Raw genomic sequence first — 18,295 nt, forward strand, 5'->3', positions numbered from 1 at the left:
TTTCACATTTGCCATCATAAATTCTACCCCTCCCTGTTGGATAAATCCAGGAGAGGGTGTGGCCAGATAGATACACTTATACACACTTTCTGGTCCTGCCCTGCAATCCAACCATTGTGAGAAGCGCTCCAGGTTACGACAAAGGCCATGACCAGAATTGTTGTCCCCTCTGATCCACTTCCCTGTCTGCTAGGTCAGTCCTCAGGAATGCAAAATCTACCTGAGATGTACATGCTAGTTCACATCTCACTGCTAGCTGCAAGAAGATGTATCCCCCAATATGGTAAAACCCTACTCTCACCACAGACATGGGGAGCGATATCAAGATGGATAAAGAGAAAATTTTAGCTAACGGAAGATAAAATGCCAGGGCCTGAGAGGATACATCCGAGGATCCTGCTGCAGGAAATTGCAGAGGCCCTAGAAATTATATTTTGGGTGTAGATGTTTGCTGGAGGGGTGGAAAGTGGCCAATGTAGTACCCATTTTTAAAAAGGGAAACCGAGCTAATCTGACTAGTTACATGCCAGTTAGTATAACACCTGTAGCAGGGAAAATTTTAGTCTTCAATTAAGGATGCAATTACCACCTAGCTAGATAAAGAGAAAAGAGTTAGAAATAGCTAGCATGGATTTTAAAAGAGACATTTGTGCTTGACAAACCTCATGGAATTCTTTGAGGAGGTAACAGGCATGGTAGGTGGGGAGAATGCAATAGATGTAGTATTCTTGGACTTTAGGCAAGCTTTTGACAAGGTACCACATGGGAGATTGTTAGAAAATTAGGAAACCAACTGCATTAAAAATTAGTTAGAAGGAGAAAACAGAATAGGAGATGGGGCAATTTTTCAAAGTGGTTGAAAGTGGGTAGTGGCGACCCACAAGGGTCAGCCTGGGACCACTTCTGTTCACTGTATATATCAATGATTTAAATATAGACCTAGAGGGAGTGGTATTGAAATTTCTAGATGATACCAAACTAGGAGGTACAGTTAATTCTTTAGAATATCAAAGCAAACTGCAAAGGGATATTGATAACATGGGAAAGTAGGCTAACAAGTGACCAATGGAATTCAATGCCGGTAAATATAAGGTGATGCATTTTAGTAAAAAAATAACAAAAGTAATTGTACTCTGAATGTAAGTAGGCCCAGAAACTGTGGAAGAGCAGAGGTATTTGGGGTTACCGGTTCATAGGACATTAAAGGCAGCACCTCAGGTTGATGAGGCCATTTAAAAAAGAGCTGATGGAATTCTTGGTTATCACAAGAGGTACAGAACATAAAGGCCACGACACCACACAACCCTGCCACGGTAACCTCTGCAAGACATGCCAGATCATCGACACAGATACCACCATCACACGAGAGGACACCACCCACCAGGTACATGGTTCATACTCCTGTGACTCGGCCAACGTTGTCTACCTCATACGTTGCAGGAAAGGATGCCCCGGAGCATGGTACATTGGCGAGACCATGCAGACACTGCGACAACGGATGAACGGACACCGCGCAACAATCGCCAGACAGGAGGGTTCCCTCCCAGTCGGGGAACACTTTAGCAGTCAAGGACATTCAGCCACCGACCTTCGGGTAAGCGTACTCCAAGGCGGCCTTCGAGACACACGACAACGCAAAATCGTCGAGCAGAAATTGATAGCCAAGTTCCGCACCCATGAGGACGGCCTCAACCGGGATCTTGGGTTCATATCACGCTACATGTAACCCCACCAGCGAACAAATGTTACCTGTTTTTAATATAACGGGTCATTTGCTGTCTTTCTCTTCCTTCCGGATGTTTCTATGTTTCTGCCTCTCTCTGTTTTTTTTTGTTGTTTGTATATTCGGTGGTCCTGTAGGTAACACTTCGCTGTCTGAACACTTTGATTGCCTTGGCAACGGGCAGTTGGAAAGATTATCTGTAATCACCAGGTATTGTTCTGTGATTTATAAATGCGAAAGGTTCGAAGATTTCTTGACATTCACCTGAGGAAGGAGGAAGCCTCTGAAAGCTTGTGATTTTCAAATAAAATTGTTGGACTATAACTTGGTGTTGTAAAATTGTTTACAATTGTCAACCCCAGTCCATCACTGGCATCTCCACATAAAGGCCAGGAGGTATTGATAATCCCATATAAAACTTCAGTAAGATCTCTAAAAGAATACTATGTGCAGTATTGGGCTCAAATTTAACTCTAACTGGATGTTGGAGGAAGAGTAGATAAAAAGAAAATCTGAAAATGTTGAAAATCTGAAATTTTAAAAAAAATTAAAATGCTGGAAATATACAAACGATTCATCATCTAAAAAGTGAAAAGGTGAGTTAACATTTTGGGTAGGGACCCCTTCAGAATGGTTCTGACAAAGGGTCTCTATCTGAACAACTTTTCTTTCTTCAGATATGATGGATCGGCTCTGTATTTCCAGCATTTTCTGTTTTTTTAAAGAGTAAGTGGATATTGCACCATTCCAACTTTTTAATTTTAGAACAAAAATAGGACTTAATACATGAATGCAATCACAAAGCTCTGGAGATTCCTGTTTACTTGCTTCTTGATAGTATATACTAAGTCTTACAGTAGGAAAGGGGTTATAGCTAAAATAAAAAAGGAAAAACTGCAAATGCTGGGAATCTGAAATAAAAACAGAAAATGCAGGAAATATGCAGCAGGTCAGTTAGAATTTGTAAAGAGAAAAGATATTTTCGGTGAGTTCCCTTTATCAGAACTGAGTTAAAGCTGAAATGATTATACAGTGACAACACTAGTTCTTTTTTATCTTGGGTTTGTTTCTAGGTCAAACTTCTCCTTCCAATCCACCAGTGATGTAGTCAGGTATTTGTTTTCAGCACTTTAGGACTTGGATTTAGTGGGAAAGGGCAATAAATGAGAGTTGGAATAACTTTGCTTGGTTTAAGATTTCTATTTTGAAAGTGCATGGTCCATTTCAATTTCTACATGAATCCAGTTTGTCAGGATTTTCAGAGGGCATCTATTTCTCCTCCCCTGCATTTCTGCTTTATGATAGTTTAATCTGAGTACAGATGCCTTCTTGAGAGGAAATACCCTGTTAAAGTTAAGGGAGTTCAGTAAACATCAGCAGAGGTTCAGCCAGTAATCTGGGGTGAGGTCACCTTCACTGCATGTGTTAATTCAGTCAGTCAGCTCAGGGCTCCCCCCAAGCTAGTTCCGATAATATTGGCTGTCATTGTTACCTGAAGATATCAAAGTTACTGATAATTCTTTTGTAAGCTTGTGTTTTGAAACGGTTACTAAACAAAACCAGGTTTATTAGGTCATTACCCCTTTCAGTGCCAGCTGGTGCAGAACTTGAGAGGGTGCTTTGGTGACGGCTGGATTCATGCTGCCCAAGAAGCAGAAGAGTTTCAGAACTGCCACTTGCTGCATTGTTGTGCGTTAACCCATGCTACTTTTTTGACATCAAGTTGTTGGGTGGGGTAGGTGGGGTAAAGAAGAAAGACATTTAAAATTGGTTGTAATCTGCCATAGAAGGCTCTAAAGCTCCTGTGGTCTACTTCAACCTCTGGAATGAAATCTTATGACCCTTTGGCCAATGTTTCATCATAGGAATGACATCCCACTGATGTCAGAGGGACTCGCATTTGATTCTGCTCAGGTCTCAGTGGAACTGGTTTTCAAGTCCTGTCTTAGCACTGTCCTCCACTGCTTGTGTTTTTCCCCTGTAGTCACCTCAACAGACACAAGGTTAACATGAGAAGATTACATGGTAATCTATCACTGTTTTGCACATAGTCTCTACGCCTGCTTCAGTCAAATCTCTTGCACCTGAAAATCACATACCCTTAGCTTCCTCCTGTCTGAATGTGGGCTTGTTGCACATCATGCATTGTGCTCTGCGTAGGATCAGCTGTTTGTGTACCTCTGGGTTGCATAGTCATGCTTTAGTTGTGGTGAGTCTAAGAGTTCTTCTAAGGTTTGACTTCACTGTGCATTTCAACAGTATTATACTGACATAAATTCCTATAATGCAACACAATGTTCAGCCCAGTGACCACAATTCCCGTGGTTTCTTATGACTTTACACCGCCTCAAGTACTGCAAGTATACGGAAACTGAAGTTAAATCCATCAGCAGTTGGATCTCTTGCAATTTTTGGTGATACAGGAAGATAGAGCAGCAGGTGCAGATGTAGATTAAATTCTGCTCCTGTGCCTTGCTTGATTTTTTTCCCAAGCTGCTGAAGACACAAGGATACTTGAACTGATCATACTGCAATGGAGTGGCCTGTATAGGAGAGTGAAATGTATTGGGTGAAATGGAATGACCCACTCCAGACAGCCTAACTTGAGGAGTCCACAAATGTAATGTTTAATTTCCCTGCTTTCCCTACTACCATCTCAAATTACATGCAGCATCTACATCAAGCCCACATATACGGAAAAGTAATAAGAAAACAGATCTTTGGTTTATTTCCCCCATATTCTTTTGTTTACAGATAAACTATCTGTTTCAAATGACCAACTTGGGAATTGAGCAGTTTCTAGTCTCATGATAATCTGCATGTATCCATAATTGCAAACTGCTCCTGCAGTATTCCATTGGCCATCATTACAGTGTGTGTGTGTGTGTGTGTGTGTGTGTGTGTGTGTATGACATATATATAATATTTTACCCGCCTCCCAGTTCTTTTGCACTTCAAATGGGGAAGTGTGGGCTGTGGACATCTTTGTGGTTGCTACTCACATCCCTCCATGCACTGACTTACCTGAAAGTGCTCATGCTGTCAATGGGTACAAGAATGTCAATGTGTTCCATTCTTGAGCACTAATATTGAGCAGAAAGATTTATCTAAAAAAAGTGTAAATTTAATTGAATTGTGTTTTCTGCGAGGCAAGTTACTCCATTCTGTGACATTTAGTCCAACAAGAGGCCAGCCTAAGAACAAATTCAATTTAATTTTAGCAAGTGCAGGGAAATGCACCAGTGTCTGACAAATGTTGGGACCATTTTGTGGGATTTTGGGAGTAGTTTGACCAGCACATATCCATATGTAAACCTGATGGATTTCTCTGTACACTGCCTGGAATGAAGTGAACTCCTTTTCCTGTCCCTCTCTCCAGACATTGTTGACTCGGTGGGTTAAGGTTCCAGATATCTCTGGAGCTTTACCAAAGTTGCCATTCTTTATTTTGTGTATGAGCACCAGACGGTGGGTGTTGCATGCAATTTGGGTATAGTCGTTCTTCATTTTTGAGGCTAGGTACGGAGCATCACAGCCAAGCTCGATCCTGTTCTCACCTGGCACTTATACACCTGTAGGGGCATTATAGCTGATCCTGATCCTGTCTTCACTCAATATCCACATATGCACATGGACCACTGGATAGTGATTAGGACCAAGATCCCTGTTTTTCCTCCCCTCCTCCCTCCCCCGCCCCTTTAACCCAAGAACACAGAAGTCATCCCCGTCATCTCCACAACTGAGATCAGCAAACTAAGCACAAAATACGAATTGAAGCTGGAACCTTCCTAGTCTCCGAGTCAGTAACACGTTCAAAGATGCAACTACCCACTGAGCCATTGGGGGAGTTTGAAGTAAACTTTTTTGATTTAAGAACTAGTCAACAAAGTTACAGTGCATTGATGTTGTTGTAATAAGGGATGTACCATGTATCTTTCCAAAGAGGTATGTTACTATTTTAATCTCTCTTACCTGCCAAAGGTATAGGAGTAGATTAGTTGCCCTTTCTCTCCATCAATGAGTGATGTATGGTGTAGAGGGGCCCAAACAACTTGGAAATTAGATTGAAATGAAAACAGAAACTTTGGAAACACAGGAACAGGAGTTTAGCCCCTTGAGCCTGTTGCGTAAAAGATGATCTGCAGAAGGAACAAGGTTCATATAAATTATGCTGAATCTAACCCCATTTGCAGTAGTTTTTGGAAACTTCTACAAATGCCTACACATCCAGCAGTGTGCAGGCAAGAGAATGGATGAAAAGATTAACTCCAAGGCCAAGGAAATATCATCAAATGTTATTCAGGCCTAATTACAGATCTCTTGTGGTACTACAACCTTGAAAAATGAAAATTGGTTTATGATGCAGCTGTAATATCTGAACACACAAGTTCTGAGCTGGGGAACTGCTTCAGTTCACTGCATGTCCCCTAGTCCAGAAGGGAACGTTTCACATTCATACAAAGCAATTTGTAGATGGATCAGCACGTGACCTTTTCAAGAGGTACATTTGCATGCTTGACATTTTATGCTCAGTTCTTAAAATGCAGCAGTTTCTTGTGAGTATTAATGCCTACATGCCAGCATATGAGCCTGAGAACATGATTTAAAATGGGCTCCTTTTTGAGAAATGAATGCAGAGGGTTTGGGTTTTTGCAGTTCTGTGATTGATTTAAAGCAGATTGACACTGACCGGTATAGTAATAAGGGATCCTCAGTCAGCTTCTTACAGTGCTACATTGTTGATGGAGGAAATGTGGACCCGGACTGGAATGTACTGCTTCCTGAGCCCTCTCCCTGGGCAGTGAATTTGTTGACATGTAGTGGTATCAAGTGGAGTATAAGGGCATGAGGCGGTTTTATTAATGTCACACTGCAGCAGAGCTCCATTGCTGCGGCTAATAAGTACTAATTTGGTCAGGAGTTATATTTAGCCGACTGTGAAGAGTGTTTGTATTGGACTGTGTAATCGGACACCTTTCATCATCTTGTGACTAGACTCTTTGTACACTGTGTCTACGTTAATATGTTCAGTTTAGTCTAACAGCAACAAGCACTGTACCGTATTTGAGATCTATTACAGGAGGCTGACAGTTATTAGTCCACCCGGTAATTCTCAACTTGTGTGGCCTCGTTGCCTTTTAAAAGTACATTGGAGCGGCTATCTGCCTAGCTCCTTTTTAGTTACAGCAAATGCTTGTCTATCGGTTATATAGACAGCTATCTTGAGTGAAGTTTACACTTGGTTCTTCAGAAGTGAAGACCATGAGATTGTAGCTGTAGAACTGAGTGAATTCCGGTACAGCAAATGGACCCATTGTTGCAGTTAATTCTCCTTGATTATGCGCTTGGTTATGATTGTATAGCCTTAAATTTCCATTTAGCCTAGTTGGTAGCAGTCTTGCCTCCGAGACAGAAGACTATAGGTTCAAACTTGAGACATTCAGGGCATTTTTGAGAATGCTATGTTGTCAGAGGTGTGATCCTTTTAATGAGATGTTAATCCAAGACCCTATTTCCTTGTTTGAGTGACATTAAATAGTGCGATGAGATCTTTGAAGAAGAACAGGGTGTTTTCTTGGTGACATGGTAAACATTTTTCCAACAATCGTAACATCACTAAAAACAAACAAACTCATAATTCACCCGATCTGCTGTTTGTGGGATCTTGCCATGTATAAATTTGGTGTCATGTTAACGGTCGTAACTGCACTTCAGAATAATTAATTGTGTGTGAACCTCTTTGCAATATGATGAGACATTATGTAAGTATATGTCTCTGTCTTGATCACTATTTTCTATCTTTCTCTGCCCAGTAAGATGGGCTTGAATTAAATTTTGTAGTTGCCGCTCAGACCCAGTAAAGAACTTTGATTTTATATAATGTCTGTATATGTTATTTTCTGACCAAATTAATAGCAATGTCAGGTGCAAGAAACAAATGCAAGGAACCTGACATCTAATTGTTTATATCTTCCCTTTCTCCTCTTTTTCCTTCCTCTCCCATATATAATCATTATACTATGAACTCTGCTGGCTTGTAATTTTAGTTTTGTACATCCTCAGTTTCAGGTTAAACCTGCACTATTGCTGCAGTCAAGAGTTACTTATTATTGGTATTGGGGTAGGATCATTCTGTTCTGTAGTATGTGTCTGAAGTAATGGCATATTTTCAGCTTGACTGTTCGTGGGCGAAGCATAGACGATACTTGCTTGTTTATTTCCTTCCTGCTGTTGAGTCTGTGTGTGTAGTGACGTGTGGTGTTGATTTGCTTTTGAACATATGAAACTGACCTGAAATTGACCAGTTATTTTAAAGCAAGATGCTGCAGCTTTTAATTTGGGCTGCAGAGACCAATAAAGGGATTACTGTCTGTGACTCTCACCGATAATGGAATGAATTGGTCGGCAAATACTGCACAGTACAACCATTTATGTTGAGTGGCCCATACTGTAACTGTGACGTGAATGGATTATTGGAGAAAAGTTGCTCTTCAGCTCTTAAATGGTCACAGTATTTTGTTTTCTCACTCATGATTCCAGTTTGGTAACAAAATATTTCTGCGTGAAAACTTTATAGAAGTATTGTCTGGCAAAATGTCTTGCAACACACGAATTGTTTTATAAAATAAGATGTACATGGTTAATTCATTGACTCAATTAAATATTCAATATCAAGAAAGATTACAGAGGTCCATGATGCAATCATGACCTACCCCAGTGGTCACCGACACGAGTTTGAACCTAGTTTTCAGTTGTACAAGAATCCAAACCTAGCTGACAACATTCTGGTGTGATGGCTGCAATGTGTCAATACTTCGTTTCTGTGTGGAGTAAGGAGAAAGAGCTGATTAACGAGCCTTGGAACAAACCAAAGTTATTGATGCAGTACCACACCATATGTGGTTGAAGCACTCATTTTAAAAGGGTGCTTCAAGTTCCTGTCCTTTTGAGTAAAAAAAATTCTCACTCATTGAGACATGTTTCCTGTTTATAATGGCTGCTGTGCAATAGTCCTTAATGTACTTGGCTTAATTACTCGAGATTTCGCCTTGCTTGTGAAAGAATTGGTGTAAATACTAATTTTTGGTTTGCTATTCTCACTATTTCTGCCCAACACTCCTGAAACCTGTAACTGCAAACTGACCGCTTTGTACCTTGTGCCACCTTCGTGAGTATCGCAGAGCACCATACGTAACACGGGCAGTACCTTTGTTGGTGAAGTAACTCTCATTCCATTGGAGGACAGATTCAGCAGCAGGAGGGAAAAAAAGGTGACTGCTGCGGCAAAAAAACAGTAATGGTTGCCATTTTCCTACCATAGCCGTACTTCTGCCCTCACAACAATTGAAATAGATTTTATCGAGACTGTGGCATACTCCTCTTTCTATGCATGGAAAGTTAACTTCTCCATCTCCATTACTCAATTGAAGCATTACAAAATCTCAGATTATTTTCAAAATATTTAAATTGAATCTGGACCTGTCAATTGTATGTGTATTCGGTGTGCTTTGTGACTAACTTGCATTTCCTCGAGGTCTACCAAGAGTTCACGGTTATTGCTTCTAGGCATTCTGTTGCCAAGAAATTCGACTTGTGCCCAAAACGGGTGCAAAGTTTTTTTTTTATTCATTCATGGGATGTGGACGTCACTGGCAAGACCAGCATTTATTGCCCATCCCTAATTGCCCTTGAGAAGGTGTTGGTGAGCCACCGTCTTGAACTGCTGCAGTTCATGTGGTGAAGGTTCTCCCACAGTGCTGTTAGGTAGGGAGTTCCAGGATTTTAACCCAGCGACGATGAAGGGGCTGCGATATATTTCCAAATCAGGATGGTGTGTGACTTGGAGGAGAACATGCAGGTGGTGGTGTTCTCATGTGCCTGCTGCCCTTGTCCTTCTAGGTGGTAGAGGTCGTGGGTTTGGGAGGTGCTAGCGAAGAAGCCTTGGCGAGTTGCTGCAGTGCGTCTTGTAGATGGTACACACTGCAGCCACAGTGCGCTGGTGGTGGATGGAATGAATGTTTAAGGTGGTGGATCGGGTGCCAATCAAGCGGGCTGCTTTGTCCTGGATGGTGTCGAGCTTCTTAAGTGTTGTTGGAGCTGCACTCATCCAGGCAAGTGGAGAGTATTCCATCACACTCCTGACTTGTGCTTCGTAGATGGTGGCAAGGCTTTGGAGAGTCAGGAGGTGAGTCACTCGCCGCAGAATACCCAGCCTCTGACCTGCACTTGTAGCCACAGTATTTATGTGGCTGGTCCAGTTTAGTTTCTGGTCAATGGTGATCCCCAGGATGTTGATGGTGGGGGATTTGGCGATGGTAATGCCATTGAATGTCAAGGGGAGGTGGTTAGACTCTCTCTTGTTGGAGATGGTCATTGCCTGGCACTTGTGTAGCGGAATGTTACTTGCCACTTATCAGCCCAAGCCTGGATGTTGTCCAGGTCTTGATGCATGTGGGCATAGACTGCTTGATTATCTGAGGGATTGAGAATGGAACTGAACACTGTGGAATGATCAGCGAACATCCCCACTTCTGACCTTATGATGAAGGGAAGGTCATTGATGAAACAGCCGAAGATGGTTGGGCCTTGAGGAACTCCTGCAGCAATGTCCTGGGGCTGAGATTGGCCTCCAACAACCACTACCATCTTCCTTTGTGCTAGGTATGACTCCAGCCACTGGAGAGTTTTCCCCCTGATTCCCATTTGATTTCAATTTTACTAGGGCTCCTTGATGCCACACTTGGTCAAATGCTGGTTTGATGTTAAGGGCAGTCACTCTCACCTCACCTCTGGAATTCAGCTCTTTTGTCCTTGTTTGGACCACAGCTGTAATGAGGTCTGGAGCCGAGTAGTCCTGGCGGAACCCAAACTGAGCATCGGTGATTGGTGAGTAAGTGCCACTTGATAGCACTGGCTGAAGATGGTTGCAAATGCTTCAGCCTTGTCTTTGTATTCATGTGCTGGGTTCTGCCATCATTGAGGGTGGGGATGTTCACGGAGCCTCCTCCTCCCGTTAGCTGTTTAATTGTCCACCACCATTAACGACTGGATGCGGCAGGACTGCAGAGCTTTGATCTGATCCATTGGTAGCTCTGTCCATAGCATGTTGCTTCCGCTGTTTAGCATGCATGTAATCCTGTGTTGTAGCTTCACCAGGTTGGCACCTCGTTTTTAGGTACGCCTGGTGTTGCTCCTGGCATGTTCTTCTACACTCCTCGTTGAACCAGGGTTGATCCCCTGGCTTGTTGGTAATGGTAGAGTGAGGGATATGCCGGGCCATGAGATTGTGCTGGAATACAATTCTGCTGCTGCTAATGGCCCACGGTGCCTCATGGATACCCAGTTTTGAGCTGCTAGATCTGTTCTGAATCTATCCCATTTAGCACGGTGGTAGTGCCACACAGTATGTTGGACGGACAGGACTTCGTCTCCACAAGGACTGTGCGGTGGTCATTCCTACCAATACCGTCATAGACAGATGCATCTGCGATAGGTAGATTGGTGAGGACGAGGTCAAGTAGGTTTTTCCCTTGTGTTGGTTCTCTCACCACCTGCTGCAGGTCCAGTCTGGCAGCTATGTCCTTCAGGCCAGCCTGAGGTCTGAGCCAGATTCAGCTTCAGTTTTAGGCCTAGTTTAAATGCTGCGGGTGCGAAACGGGGTGCCTTGCCGCAGCTTGGCAATCATGGAGGGTGGGAAATTGACTAATTCCTATGCTGAGCCGGGATTGCGGTGGGGGGAGGCAGAGTTGATATCGGGGGTCCTCAAACGTGCTGTCTGCTAGCCTGAGTTTTTTGGGGGGCCCAGGAGGAGCACTGTGCTTTTCCTGAGCCCACAAAAATAAAAACAGATATTTCCTGCGACTTTTCTTTTGAGCAGCCTCCAGCAGTATCTTGGATCGCTGGTCAGGCACAGCTAGGTGGCATTTTTGCAGCCCGAGGTCTGCCTATTTGGACCTGAATTTTGCATTTGGGGTCATACAATCCCGTAGGAGCTTAATTTGCATATTTAAGGAGCCTAACGCCTGTTTTAGGCAAATGCCCGAGTCAACTAAAAGATTGCCTGAGCTAATATGACACATCCAATGCAATTCTGGCATAGTTCAGGGGTGGCAGGTGGTGCTGCAAAATTATGAGGTCTAATGCCGATTTTACACTGGAAAAATAGGCGGCCTTGAGTTGAATTCCTCCCCTCCTCCCCTCCCCCCCCCCTCCACCCCCCTCCACCCCCCCACCCCATGTTTTTGAAATGTGTTAAAAATCCTGATTTTTGTTTAGCATGATTTAATTTGATTGGCAGGATTAGTGGTGGTGAATGAGAGCTGACTCCTGCCATGAATAAAGTGTCCATGACTGGAGGCAGCAATACTTTTTGTCTGAGCACATTGTTTTAATGGAAACAAATTTAAACTCTGCCTTCCCTCCTTTCCATGTTTTGCAGGTTGGGACAAGCATTCATATGGTTACCATGGAGACGACGGACATTCCTTCTGCTCTTCAGGTACAGGACAGCCCTACGGTCCCACTTTCACCACTGGAGATGTCATTGGGTGCTGCGTTAACCTCATAAACAACACCTGCTTCTACACAAAGAATGGTCACAGCCTAGGTAAGCCGGCCACTTGTAAGACTGCTGGAATGAAATGTGATTAAGGGACCCATTCATATGAGGTTTACTTTACAATTCAAAACAGGCTGAATATCAATTTTTTGTAACTGATGCCACATTTTCCCTTTCATTCCCTTCACAGTAAACACGTCTTTTTAACTCTCTTGAAAAATATAGGTTTCTATTTGTTGAATCCTTGACTACTTTTTAAAATCAAAGTGTGATTATGCTCCAATGGCTCAGTGGGTAAGTGGGTCATGTGCTGTGGTACTAAACTACCTGGACCTGGAAAGTGCCAGCTTCAATCACTGGTCTGCACTGCTAATCTCAGCCTAGATAGTGATGGTTGTAGTACAGTTGGCCTCAGTACTTTTGGGTTGTCGGGAGAAGAGAAAATCTGCTGAAGTTGCTGCTCTTGCTGGCCATCCATTGGCTCCTGCTATAAATTGCAAGTGTGCAGATAGAATCTGATGTGAACCCCTCCACAATCAAGTAGCCTGCCAGTACTCAGTGTAGGTTCACACATGAAAAGTGACCACTTGGGCAAGGTACTGGAGGATGGCCATCATTGTCTTGGAGTGGCAAAATTATTTTAAAAGGTGTAATGATGATGCTCTCACTTTCCAAACAGATCATTCAAAATATGCTATCCCGGCTGACTCTGTCATTCAGCTAAAGTTAGAATGCTTTTTGTCCTTCTCCCAAGTATTTTGAGATAACTGGATCAAGGAAAATTGACTTGCTCTGACACCTAAACCAGAAATATATCTCCACTAGATCACAGATTGGCAATGGCAGTAGCTGTAGAAGTGTGACCTGGTCTGAACTTGGCTAAATGCAGGCTGTGGGAAAGAGAAAAGAGTACATTCCCTCCTTAAACTATTCAATCTAACAATCTTTTATAACCTTGTCCACTGTCCCAATGAGCCGTATAAAGTTCAGGCACCAATTCCTCAGCTAATGAAACATCGCTGTAAATCTGAGTAGAAATTAAGGAATAGGACTTTCTTAATTAAGGACTTCGATTTAGGTAACCGAGAAAATATTGAGAAATGTTTTTTTTTTGAACACGCCAAGTGTATTTGCAATTACTCAAATCCTAAAAATCTTGGCCAGGGCTTAAAGACGACCAATGTTTAAGCTACAAAAACTGCCTATTTGTTGTACTATTATTGCTTAATTTCTCCTTGGCTTCCTGATTGCAAGGTTTCATTAGGTGGGGAATTGGTGTCTTAAGCATCCTAAAGTTGAATGGGGATAAAGGATGGATTTTAAAGAAATTAAGTGCACACTGGATAATGGAGGAATAAATTAATTCAAATTATATCTGTTCAGTTCACAATTCAAAAATTGTGTGTTTTTTTAAATCACTGCATGTATACAAGGCAGGAGAGAGATAGTTACTGATCAGGTTCAGTTCTCATGATGACTTTGAAGTTCCTATGAACCTGGCAATGGAAGCTCCAGTTCAGTGTCTGGTCCCCTGGGCCCTGCTGTCTGATTATTGATAGGGGCTGATTCACTGGGGGCAGAATTAGGCTCAGCTGTATTTGAGCCTCTCTTCTCAGTAGAATCTGATTGGTATCTGAGTGGCTGAGTATCTGTACCAGATGCTTTAGTGTGGAGTATTGCACAGCGCATCAAGACTTGATACAAGTATTGGTTCAGACTGCCTACCATCCCAAAGAAAAGCCAGCACTCCAGGGTGCCCAAAGTGTAGTTTGGTGTACTTTTTAACTGACCCACAGCAGTGTTGCAGTTTACCAAGGAGACCAGATCAGGCATATTGCCTCAGCAAGGACCAGCAGCCTGCCTGTTCACAAATCTAAATTTATCTTTACTTTATATCAGGATGGTAATATGTCATGGATTTTTACCGGCTCTAATGGAACAACTGAGAATAGTAGCTGCATGCTGAAACTTCAGCAAAAGAGGAGTATGGAGACAGTGCCTTACTTTATTGCTCTGATTTAAGAACATAAAAAATAGGAGCAGGAGTGGGCCATATGGCCCCTCAAGCCTTTATATTTGCAGGCTTCCTCGTGAGTTGATGCACCAATGTAAGCATACGTAGTTGAGAATCTTTATCTTGGCCTAGTGGGCTGATCAAAGTCCCAACTTGTTTTAGAAATTGTTTTCTCTTAAACAAGTACTTATCAGTTTCACAAAATACAAGAAAATTAGAGTGTAGAATGGGACTTGCTGTCTTTTCCTTCCCCCCCCCACCCCTCCCCCCACCCCCCATTTGATTCAGCAGAACATCTTATTGTTTTTTAAAGAATCAGACATTTTTTTCTTGAAATTGAGTGCCATTGTAGTGAGCTTTTTTTTGCTGAAATATATTCTATTATCATTGTACCCTATTCCTGTACTGAGCATACTGTACTGAATCCAAGAAGTAACGAACACTACACTGTGTATCTGTTTAGCTTTTGCACAGCTCCATCTGGTGATTGGAATTGGATATTAGAGCATGAAGTTGGGTTTTACCAAATGCTTGAACCAGTATCACAAGACATTTACAGATGAGGAAGTCATTTGGGCAATCTTAATTCATGTACCCAGAAAGATCCTCAATTTCAGAATCCAATAAGATTCCAGGATTTTCACCTCCCCGACTCTTCCTGGAAGTCTCTTCAATATCACTCTTAGTGCAAAGAAGAATTTCCTGACATTAGTCATAAATTTACTTTTTGTTAGTTTGAATCTATTTCCTCTTGTCCTACCCTCACTGTTTAAGTTAAAGTAATATGTCAGGTTTACCTTTACGATTCCCGTAACTTTCTTGTACACCTCTATAAGATCATCTCTCAGACACATCCTTTCCAAGCTGAGAATTCACAAGTTTCTCCAGTCTTTCCTTATAAATGAAACCTTTGAATCTATGGATCAGCCTCGTGACTCTTCCCTGCAGTGCTTCAATGTCCTACTTGTGTCCCGGTGACCAGAACTCGACAAGATTCTAGCTGCGATCTGACCAGAACACTGTACAGTTTGATTACAACTTCCTCTGGCTTGTGTTCTATTGTTTTGACTATGTAGTTCAACATGCTGTTGGCTTTGTTGATTGCTGCTCTACCTTAGTTGAACATGTTGAGCGTTGAGTCTACTAAGACTCTTGGGTCTTTTTCAGCTTCATCCGTAGCTATTTAATCACCATCCATGGAGTACATGTGTTGTTGCTTATTTTTTCTCCTTCTGTGCAGTTGTCTGCACTAAATTTCATCTGCCAAGTAGCAGCAAGAATACAGTAATTTAATGAAATAATAAGTTTCAAATGAGGATTTTCTGGAAGTTAAAAGGAATAAGAAGAAATTGGAAGGTTAAAAAATAAAATGGAAGAAAAATAGAAGCCTACAAATTTCAACACTAAATGAAGCCATTCACCACTTTGTGCTTGTGCTGGTTGTAGCTATCCACTCTAATCTTATTTGCTTTGTTCTTTCCCTGTCTAATTTTTAATATTTTTCTTCAATCACTTATCTGATTCCCTCTGAAATGTTGTGATCGACTGGCTTCAATACGCAATTGTGTTACATTCCATATTCGAGTATCCCTGAGCATGAAAATAAATTCCTAATACTCAAGGATACAGTCATTATAGAGCCTTAACCTAGAGTATCATTTTCATTGTCTGCAATAAACCAGTCATCCTCTACTGCTCTGTTATGGTCGACCTGCTGCGTTTCCTTTTAATAGGTCAATGTAGAGGGTCAGTAATCCAGAGTCGTATTTGGGGAGAAATCATCTTGTCTGCCTTGAGACATATATTATGAGATGGATTGTAGAAATACTGATTTACTTAAGGTTCGGCAACCATCTCAGCAGTGAGTATCTGATCACTGGAGAGTTAATGGGTGCAGAGGATAATGATTGTTATGTTAAAATGTTGAATAGAGGATCATTTTGGTTCTGAGCACTTTATTAATGCATCATTGCCCTAGTATACAGGTTTACTGGCAGTGGCACAACTTAATAGCTCCATTCAGCACTTTGTGTCATTGAGTTGAGAATAGATCTGAAATTTATCCCTTGGAGGGGAGGCAGGGAGCAGTGGCCAGTAGGAAGGAGTGGGAAAATCTATGGGTGAGTCGTCTTGGCTACTGTTGAAGATCTCCTAGCAACTGGGTGAACACTGGTGTTGGTAGTTGTTGGAATGGGTTGTCTGCCCACCCCTTTGGTGGGAGAACATTTGCACCATTTTCAAATACTCCGCAAACCATTTTTAATAGGCCACCTTTTATTCTGGTTATAAATGTCCCTGATTGGAATGCTGTCAAACTGACTGTTTTACTGCTTGCTTAATTGTCAGTCTCCTAACGCTTGAATAAGGAAAGAAGCTGATTTAGAAATCATTTTGATCTAAGTTGGAACACAATTAACTAACTGTGGGGCATGTATTTGATGATCTCCTGTGATTAGCATCCATTTTGAATATCTAGCAAGTAGTGTAGTATTTTCAGCAAGAGCTCTGCGATTATGCTGGCTGATGTGCAACTGGGTTTGTGTGACAAATTCATGGAGCTCCATTATAAATAAATTAAGGTGTTGAATGTTTCGCTGATACAATATGTGTTTTTTATGTGTCTATATTTAACCTGTCTTAGTGATACTGAGGTCAAAATTCAGCACAATTAAACAAATCTCTAAAGAGCTGTGTGCTCCATAATAAGAACAGCAACAGCATACATTTATATGGCTAATGTAATGATTTCCGTATTTATCATACTGAACTATGGTAGGTAAAAAAAAGACTTGCATTTATATAGTACCTTATCACGTTTCTAAAATGTCTTAAAACACTAAGTGCAGTTACTATTATTATGTAGACAAATGCGGCAGCCATTTTGCAAGCTTGCACAAACTGCAATGAGCTGAAAGGCCAGTTACTGTTTTTGATAGGATTGGCTGGGAGAGGAATGTTGATCAGGATACCAGAGAACCAGCTGTTCTTATATGACCCACCTCCTGCGCCCTTGACCCTATTTCCACCAAACTGCTGACCACCCAACTTCCCTTCCTTGCCCCCATGTTAGCTGATATTGTTAATGGTTCCCTCTCCTCAAGTACTGTCCCCCTCTCCTTCAAATCTGCCGCCATCATCTTCCTCCTCAAAAAACCCACCCTTAACCCCTCTGTCCTTGCAATCTACCGCCCAATCTCCAACCTCCCTTTGCTCTCAAGTCCTTTAACGTGTTGTCACCTCCCAAATCCATGCCGAGCTTTCCCGCAACTCCATGTTTGAACCCTCCAATCGGGTTTCCGCCCCACCACAGCACTTAAACGGCCATTATCAAAGTCACAAATGACATCCTATGTGTCTGTGACAGTAGTAGACTATCCCTCCTCACCCTTTTTGACCTGTCTGCAGCCTTTGACACGGTTGACCACACCATCCTCCTCCACCACCTCTCCTCCGTCATCCAGCTGGGTAGGACTTCCCTTGCCTGGTTCCATTCCTATCTATTCAGTCGTAGCCAGAGAATCACCTGCAATGGCTTCTCTTCCCGCTCCTGCACCATTACCTCTGGAGTCTCCCAAGGATCTATCTTTGGAACCCTCTTATTTCTCATCTGCATGTCACCACTCAGCGACATCACCCGAGAACACGACGTCAGGTTCTACATGTACGTCGACAACACCCAACTCTACCTCACCACCACCTAGCTCAACCCCTCCACTGCCTCTGATTTGTCACGCTGCTTGTCAGACATCCAGTATTGAATGAGCAGAAATTTCTTCCAATTAAATATTGGGAAGACCAAATCTGTCTCGATTTTTAAAATTCTGATCTCTGTTTACAGATCACTCCGTGGCCTCGCCCCTCTCTATACTGTAACCTCCTGCAGCCCTACAATCCTTTGAGATCTCTGCGCTCCTCCAATTCTGGCCTCTTGCACATTCTCAATTTTCATTGCTCCACCAATGGTGGCCGTGCCTTCAACTGCCTAGGCCCTAAGCTCTGG

General features: G+C 42.3%; 1 protein-coding gene across 2 annotated transcripts in view; it reads left to right on the plus strand.

The window, feature by feature from the left end:
• The window catches only part of ranbp10 (RAN binding protein 10), a 118,326-nt gene that overhangs the window by 75,034 nt on the left and 24,997 nt on the right, over positions 1-18,295 (plus strand). Inside the window, exons 1-2 of one of the 2 annotated variants that reach the window (XM_067997838.1) lie at positions 6,771-6,829; positions 12,162-12,329. Coding sequence is in view for 1 of the 2 variants with exons in the window: in XM_067997837.1 (XP_067853938.1) it covers positions 12,162-12,329 (168 nt within the window). In the remaining variant the exon portion in view is untranslated. Of the gene's footprint in view, positions 1-6,770; positions 6,830-12,161; positions 12,330-18,295 lie in introns of those variants that run through there. The other variant, XM_067997837.1, reaches the window with a different exon arrangement.

The sequence above is a fragment of the Heptranchias perlo genome, chromosome 16 (genome assembly GCF_035084215.1).
Source record: "Heptranchias perlo isolate sHepPer1 chromosome 16, sHepPer1.hap1, whole genome shotgun sequence".
Taxonomy (NCBI): domain Eukaryota; kingdom Metazoa; phylum Chordata; class Chondrichthyes; order Hexanchiformes; family Hexanchidae; genus Heptranchias; species Heptranchias perlo.